We start from the raw sequence: 8,424 nt of genomic DNA, 5'->3' as shown, positions 1-8,424 counted from the left end.
CACACATAAGACGCGGTCGCGCGTCTCCAACGTCTCTGACAACTGCTGCGTTTAACTAATAACACGTTTGATTACACACGGGAACTGTAATCACCATAAGAAACTGGCGTTCATTGAGGCTAATAAATACCTTCAACAGGCAAGTGGGCTTTTTTTTGAACTAGCAAGACACATCTCGCGTTGACGCCCACTCTCGTGGTTTTTACACCTCGCAATGAGCGTGTTAGCGTTTTGATTAAATGAGAGAAGATTGTGTTCACTCGGTTTATCGCGAAGGACACATGAAACGGATGTGTAGCACGCGAGATAAATATTGCGTAAGCACAATCGACTTGTACGTTCATCCGCTGCGGTTGTTTATTGCTTCTCTAATGCGCTCCTACTAAGACGGTCTATGTAGCCGTATAATCGGCACGTCTCGTCTCACAATTCGAGCGAATCGAACGCCGCGTTATCGCACGTTCGCCGTTGCGATGACTCAATACTTTCCAAATGTAATGAACGCGAGATACTTGGCATTCTTGAGGATCAGTTATCTTATCGCGGATCGCGATGATCGCGGACTTTTTCTCGTATAGGCTGCTAATTAGGGAAGCCAACGATTTGACCGCACGAAAAAAATAACTCTGCAATGTAACTGAGTTTGCTGTTATTTGAGAACCAGATGAAAAATTTGATTGTAGGAACAGAAGGATTCCTGCAAGAGGTTTCTACATTGAGAGAAAAGAAAGTGGTTGATCTAACTGAGATATTTATGGTATTCTGGACCATATCTTTTGATTGTTGTAACGCAAGAATGATAATAATAACATGCACATAAGATTATTATCATTAATATTATAACACACTTCGTTAATTGAATTTTCTGTTATTTGGAGACCAGTTGGAAAATTTGATTGTACACGCAAAAAAAGTTTCAGTACAACTAAGTAGGAACCAACTGAAAATTAGATAATCAGAAGCGATTATATCTGTTATGAAAACTAATATTTCTGTTGTCGCAACCGAAAATATTCGTCTGAACATTTAATGATATTAGAACTCGGTTGAGATAACTGAGAACAATTGACTATAGAAACCTCATAAAGGAATTTTTCTGTTCCTACAGCCGAGTTTTCGTCTGATCCTTGAGCAACCGAAAATTCGGTTGCACCAACAGAATTGTTTTTTCCGTGTAGAAATAGAAAGATTCAAAGATTACAGGAGGTTCCTACACTGAGAAAAAAGTGGTTGATCTAACTGAGATATTTATGGGTATTCTGCAATCATATTTTTTGACTGTCTTAACACGAAAATAATAGAAGTAACATGTACATAAGGTTATTATCGCTAACATTATAACTCACAAACAGAAAACATTCGTTAATGCAATTGAATTTTCTGTTACTTGGGGACCAGTTGGAAAACTCGGTTGTAGGGACAGAATAATTTCTGTAGAAGATTTCTGCTCGGCCAATTGCTCTCAGTTATCTCAACTGAGTTTCAATGCAACTGCGTGTTCAGACGGAATGTTTTCGGTCGCAGAAGTCGAGAGATTAGTTCTCGTCCGCGAGTTTTCCATCTAGTCTCCGTTTAATTGGCCAAACTGGAATTTTCCTTTTCCCCTGTGAGTCTGCTGTCGATTCTCTGTCAATAAGCACGCTCGTGACGATCGCAGAAACGACTATTCCTTCGCGAATTGTAGCTCGTTGGCCTCGTCCGCGACACAGCTAACTCTCTCAATCGTCCCTGAATAATGGACATCGGTGACACTTGTCGGTCACCCCGAGAGGAAACGGTCTCCGTCGTCGCACTTTTGTAGGCTACGTCATCGCTCGGTTTACACCGTGGCATCACGGATGGACCGGTTCTGCGGAGGTGCCCCCACCGATGTCACAATCGCGTTCACGACGCTCGTCGTCCGCAATTTTTCTCTGACTGCGAAACGCCGCGACGAAGAATTACCGCGCATGCGTGAATCATTGCTTATACTAATATAGACTTAAGTATCATGAGCTTTTTGGCTCACGCGTGGGACACCACGTCTTTGTCCTCCCTCACCATCCGCTGACCTTTCGTCATTTTGGAATTAATTGTGAGAACCCCCGATTTTTCCATGTGTCGCGATATGATTTCCAAAAAAGGGGAACTTGATAATTTCTGCGATATTTTTCCATCTCATACAAGAACACTTTGGCATAGGCAAGAGACATATCTTCTACAGAGGAAGAGAGGATCTATGATTTCTCGTTTCTAGCTTCGAACATGCGGAAAAATAGTTTGACCGGCTGATAATGCGCGTTCAGAGCAACAAGAGCTAATTGTATTAAGATTCAGTGATGAAAGCTTCATTTAAACGCGCGTGCGTTTAAACGATGCGAGATTGCACTTTGCGCAAGTTGGTCTGAGTATACGGGAATTTAACTCAAAGTTTTATCTGCATATGATGTGTGAGAGAGATCAACAGGTGCACGCGCACGCCGACGCTGCAGAGATAAAAAGCGCCACATCCTGCGTTTACGTGAATGTTACGTAACGCGCGCCGATATATGACTGCATATGCGCGCACGTGCGTGAAGCGCACGTCTACATTGACCAATACAAGGGAGTCGATGCAACATGAAATATCATCGAGAAATTCGAATTGTCACGGTACACATAGGTAAAAGCGATAGCGACGTAAAACGAAGCGCTTCAAGGTCATCTTCGCGCCATTAACGTCATGTTTAACTGACGATAACGATATGCCGGTAGCTCGGCTGGTCGCGGGAGACCAGTGAGGTATCAAGTACGTGAAAATAATGAAGCAACACATCGACGTTTCATCGAGCTCTGGAGATCGCGAAAATCTCGCCGACGAATTACCTTCCGCGCAGTCCCGCGAGTCGCGGCGAATCGTCGACATCGGCACGAGCATATTCGCGCGAGTCTGTCGTCACAGGTACGGCTGCATGAGACGAGGAGGAGTGGAGCGGATGAGCCGGGCGCGGGAAAAAGACAGACCGTAATCTCTCGTGAGCGTCATAACCGCGCGAGTGCGTTACCTATGCGAACGGCTCTACACCTGGCGGAATCGGCCGACGGTGTGTACCGCCGACTACACGTCGACGTTCGCCGCTACGGTACACACGCACAATGCGCGCGAATGCACGTCCCACGCCTCGTGTGCAGCGCGGAATACGTGCGGGACACACGAGGATGGGTGGTAACGTCCCACGCCGGGCCACGTACGTATGTACGTACGTGCAGAGGTTCGCCGCGTCGCGAGTAAAGTAGGGATACACCGGCGGTGTTCTCCAGGCATAAAAGGTCCATGCTTGGTGTATGTCAGTGTCAGTGACGGCGAGAGGAACGGAGAGGAACGGCGGAGAAGTGAGCCCAAGCGAGTGTGGTCACCTAGAGAGCCAACGCGCGGCCCGATCACATCGCCGATGCCACATCGACTCGCGGTACCGAGCCGAGAACATCGGCGAGCACGTATCTCGCATCTCTCACACATTCGTGCAAACGAGCGAGAAAGGATCACGACCAACAGAAGAAACGAGTTTGTAAACGAGGCCGGTCACCGCGACAGGCTTCAGTTCCAGCCTGCTCCGGAGAGAGAGAGAGAGAGAGACTCCGGAGTGGCGCAGCCGTGCGCGCTACGGAGAGGAGAGAGAGAGAGAGAGAGAGAAAGAAAGAGGGGGCGAGAGCGAGAGAGACAGAAGACAGTGTAACGCAGTTGAGTTGTATGTAAGAACGCGAGTAGAGAGAGAACACACGCAATAGTCATCTCTAGGAGAGAACATCGTCAAGTGCCGGTGATAAGCGAGTACGTCGGGCGATCAGTAGAGATTTCCCGCGCGTGATCTGAGAAGATCGGGAAGACGACTGAAGATAGAACGGTGAAGTTACAGTGAAACGGTAGGATTCGAAAAGGACAGCGGTGTATATGTGTACGTTTCGGAATTATTCTCAACCATTTTTATCACATTCCCACGACGCTCACGTATTCTCGTGGAAATCATAATCAAGCAATCAGGCTGTGAACACGAACCATCGCGATGACCATTCACAAGAAAGGCACGGTGTCGAAGACGAAAGGCAAGGGAGCGACGAAAAACGCGGTAGCCACGACCTCGACATCCTCAGACATGGCGACCACGGAGACCGTCGAGGTCGTGTCCTCGACCAGCGTGGTCGAGGAATCGCGGCAGATCACGGAGAGCGAGTCCAGAAGCAGCATGGTGGAGGTGACGAGCGCCAGTCGCGAGGTCATCATGGATTCTAAAGGTAACATAATCAAAGTCATCGAGACACCCCCGCGCACCGTCGAGCAGAGCTCGTCCAACCGCAGGACCGGCAAGAGCTCACAAGATTTCATAGCCGGCGAGCAAATGCAATCGATCAAGCAAGCGAAGACAACACATGAGAATTCGCGCGACGACGTGAAGTCCATCTCGGGAAGTCGAATTCTCCTTGGAGGAGACGTGACCGAAGAGCGAGCCAGTCAACAATCTGTACAGACGCAAAGCCAAAGCGAGTCCCGTACAGTTCAACAGCAGTCGATCTCCTCGAGCACCTTGATGGAGAGCTCGTCATCGAGCGAAGATCGCAGCGGGCACCGGTCCACGGTCGCACGCATCTCCCACGACACCAGGAATGGCGATCACGCTCCCATGGTCCAGACATCGTCGAGATCAAACGAGAGCACTCATATGAGCAGCGAGACGAGCGAGGCTATAACGAAGGGCGGCCAGACCGTCTCGAGTACGACGAGGATTCGCGAGACCGGGGAGAAGATCGACGACAACGGCAGAACGATGTCTACGTCCAGCCGGGAAGTTGACAGCGAGTACACGGTTAATCCCACAGACGCGAACGCTGTTAAACGCGTTCGCGACGACGTCGAGAAGATCGGCGACAAAAGCGTGCACATCAGCGACTCGAAGGCGGAGAAATCGAATGTTGAGATAATCGCGCGCTGCAACAAGCCCGGCCAGTCCACGTGGGACGGCACGTTCGTCTACGAGAAACCAGCCACCCCCAGAGGCAAAAGCACCCCGAAGAGCGTCGGGAAAACGGCTCGTGGCGACAAGGGCAGCGTGGACAAAGCGGTATCGTTCACTACGAAGGTGCACGATGATACCAAGCAGGCCAGTGATACGAGCGTTAAAGTTATTCAAGAGTCGTCGTCGTCATCTTCTTCGTTCACCGCCGAGGCGGTGACATCAGTTATCGATCAGGTCGTGTCGTCGAGCACAGCTGTGACTCGGGACCATAAGACCACAATGATCGACGAGGGTCGATCGTCGTCCACAGCGATCGATCGTCGCGATTTCATGCAGCAAGGACTGTGTGCCACGGACTTCGACACGACGGATTTCGCCGATGAGCGGAGGCATAAGACGAGTGAGAGGCAGCATGTGAAGGGACCGGCTCGTTACGCCAAGCCCGGCGAGTCCACGTGGGATGGCAGCTTCGTCGTGGAGAAAGCGACGGAGACGAAACGGCGGCGCAACGATTCCGACGCCGACGTGTTCCACCGTCGTCACGACGATGACGTCGTAGAGACAACACAGCGGAAGGACTTTAAGGAGAAGAGCGTGGACGGTACGTACGAGAGGGAGTCGTCTGAGAGGATGCGCGTCGTGAAGGGTGCCACGGACAGCACGAGATTCATCTCCGAAGAGCGGTACGACGTAAGTCGAGAGAGTACGATCCACGTGGACGATTCGCCATCGAGTCCGCCTCGTCGGAGAGCCGCCAGACCAGGTGACTCCGCGTGGAGCGGCGAATTCATCCGCGAGAGGACACCAGACGACACGAGGAAGAGACCTGCCGACCTCACAGTGGTCCGACGATCGGAGAAGTGTCATGATTCCGTGGACGTTGAGGACGTCACTGAGGACATCTCGAACATTTCCGAGTCGGTTTCAACTTCTTACATCGTCGAGTACGCGAACGCCAGCGACAAGAAAAACGTTGAGAAGATCACGTCTGTGTCCGAGGTGATTGCAGAAGAAGATGGCGAGAGCAAGAGTACACGTGGAAGTCCCGAGAAGCAACCCAAAGCGGGGGACGTACCTTCTCGCTGCTACAAACCCGGCCAGTCCACGTGGGACGGCACCTTCGTCTATGAGCAACCGAAAACACCTGAGATCCGTCGCAGACCTGAGGAGAAACGTACCGTCAAGACTGTCGATATCCGGGACGTCACGGAGGATAATTCGATTAACGAAGCAGATGTCACGAGCACTTCCTACATCGTCGAGCATTCGTCGAGTCAGCAGAGCTTCTCAGATGTCAGGGACGCCAGTCTTTCGTCCAGGATCTATGAGACGGTCATTTACGAGGGTCACCCCGTTGAGATGACGATCAGAATTGAGGAAGATTCTCCTCGAACCAAAATTTCGACGACGGAGCGACAGACTAGCCCTACTATGCGTCCTAGAAGTCCCGAAAAGACACCTAAGGAGAGAGAGTTTCGGGACACGAAACCCGGATCATCAACGTGGGACGGGACTTTTGTGCGGAAAAAACAGCAAGAGAAGAAGCGACCACCTAGCCGAGAATCCGTCGATGACAGACTGTCGGACCGTCCGGTTGACAGCTGGAAAACGTCTCCGGTAGACACGCCGAAGAAGCACGTCAGCGAAACCACTATCGACCTGCGGGATGTCACGCGAGATGTATCTAGCACGTCGGAGATCCTGGAGAGCTCCGTCGTAATGGAACAATCGAAGCTACACGAAAGTTACACGGACTCTAGCAACCTCGGCTACTCTACCTCCTCCGTAGAGACTGTGATCATCCGCGACGGACAGCCAGTGACGTCCACGCAAAAAACCGTGACCGTTCAAGAGGGCCCTCGCAGCCCCGTGAAGAGACTGGTCGGCGGTGACGTAATCACCGCTACTGACGTTAAAGAGAGTACTATTAAAAGCTCCGAGAAGAAGGAGTCTTATGTCGAGGACAGGAGTTACCGACCTGCGAAACCAGGTTCATCGACATGGGACGGCTCGTTCGTGTACGAGAAATCGGGAGAGAAGAGACCGACTGACAGGAGGATACTGAAAGATGCAGCTGAGACCGTAGACAAGCCGAGTCCACTCAAAAGACCAAGCGACGTCACCGATCACAGGACGTCTGTTCTGATATTCGAGGATAGGTCGAAGGATGCGACGAGCTCGATCGATTACACCACAAGCTCTGTCAAGCTCGAGCAAACGCTCGTCACCGACTCAAAGACATACGATCATACAACGTCTTCTCAAACCCTCGTCGAGGATACTAGAAAAGACAAAACTCTGTCGATTGATTATGACAAACTGAGACGGCCGTCCGAAGAGAGGCTGACACCGTCGCCTCGGAAGCGTCCAGACGACGACAAGGAAGCTCCCGAAAGAGTGCTAAAAAGCCCAGTGGACAGGACGCATCGACCGTCGAAGCCAGGTGCCTCCACTTGGGATGGATCTTTCGTCTACGAGAAGCCACAGGATTCGCGGAAGAAACCCGCGATCGGAGAACCGACCGACGAGACGAAAAAGCCGACGGACAAACCGATCGGGGAAAAGAAACAGACAGATCGCAGGGAACAGCCGGTTGTCCCGACACCGATCCCCCGAAAGACAACGGATGACAAAAGACAGCAGGACGTTACGGCGATCAGATATGCCGAAGATATTGCGGATGTCACGAGCACATTCGAAGTGGTGCAGCAATCCACTTATGTGGTCGATCAATCTTCGAGCTTCACTTCCGTGCAAGACGTCCGCGATGTTAAGGACGAACGTGTCATCACTGAATTCACAACAGACACGCGCAAGGATACGGTGAGTAATCGCGAGATATATATACTCGACTGTTTCCTCTCTTCCTCTCCTTCGTCTGTAGTGGGAAATTGTTATTTAACTCGTTGAGTCATATATTTGATTTCTCAGTGAAGTTTTTTCTTTGGCATATCGGGAATTTCGCAGTCGCTTATTACAAATCTAAAGTATAAAGATTAAAATTTGAAATGAATCCGATATCACGACCATAAGTTCTCGAAATTAGCAATCTCGCTTTTAGTATTATCTAGAAATAACGACGATGATATAAAAAAGAGATATTTGCATCTTTGACGAGAAATTTACAGCAAACGTATTATCAATATTTCAATAGTTTATTTTATAGTTTATTTTAAAAAAATACAGAAATTTTTGAAAAAATGTGTAAAATACTATTAATTGTCTTCAATAAAGTTCATGTTTCTATCGATTTTTAGTAGTTATCCCTAAGATGATTTTTGTCTGAAAAAATGCCTTTTTCTTACTTTTATTTGCTTATAATAATTTAATAATTAAACATTCAATTATCTTTCACTTATTTTTAGTTCTTTATATTTGTGTGTGTGTGTGTGTGTGTGTGTGTGTGTGTGTGTGTGTGTGTGTGTGTGTGTGTGTGTGTGTGTGTGTGTGTGTG

The 8,424-nt window shown here is 49.4% G+C and overlaps 1 protein-coding gene across 2 annotated transcripts in view; it reads left to right on the top strand.

The window, feature by feature from the left end:
- Nucleotides 1-3,084: 3,084 nt before the first annotated feature.
- The window catches only part of LOC116840801 (titin), a 32,342-nt gene continuing 27,002 nt past the window's right edge, over nt 3,085-8,424 (top strand). For both annotated transcript variants that reach the window (XM_032808000.1, XM_032807999.1), the window contains exon 1: nt 3,085-7,793. In XM_032808000.1, coding sequence (XP_032663891.1) covers nt 4,023-7,793 — 3,771 coding nt within the window. In that variant the 5' untranslated portion in view covers nt 3,085-4,022. The remainder of the gene's footprint in view (nt 7,794-8,424) is intronic.

Source organism: Odontomachus brunneus, unplaced genomic scaffold, assembly GCF_010583005.1.
Source record: "Odontomachus brunneus isolate Ranch 3 - 2012 unplaced genomic scaffold, Obru_v1 Obru_scaffold_012, whole genome shotgun sequence".
Classification (NCBI taxonomy): Eukaryota; Metazoa; Arthropoda; class Insecta; order Hymenoptera; family Formicidae; genus Odontomachus; species Odontomachus brunneus.
The sequence above is the reverse complement of the archived record's forward strand: the minus strand, read 5'-3'. Positions and strand labels throughout refer to the sequence as shown.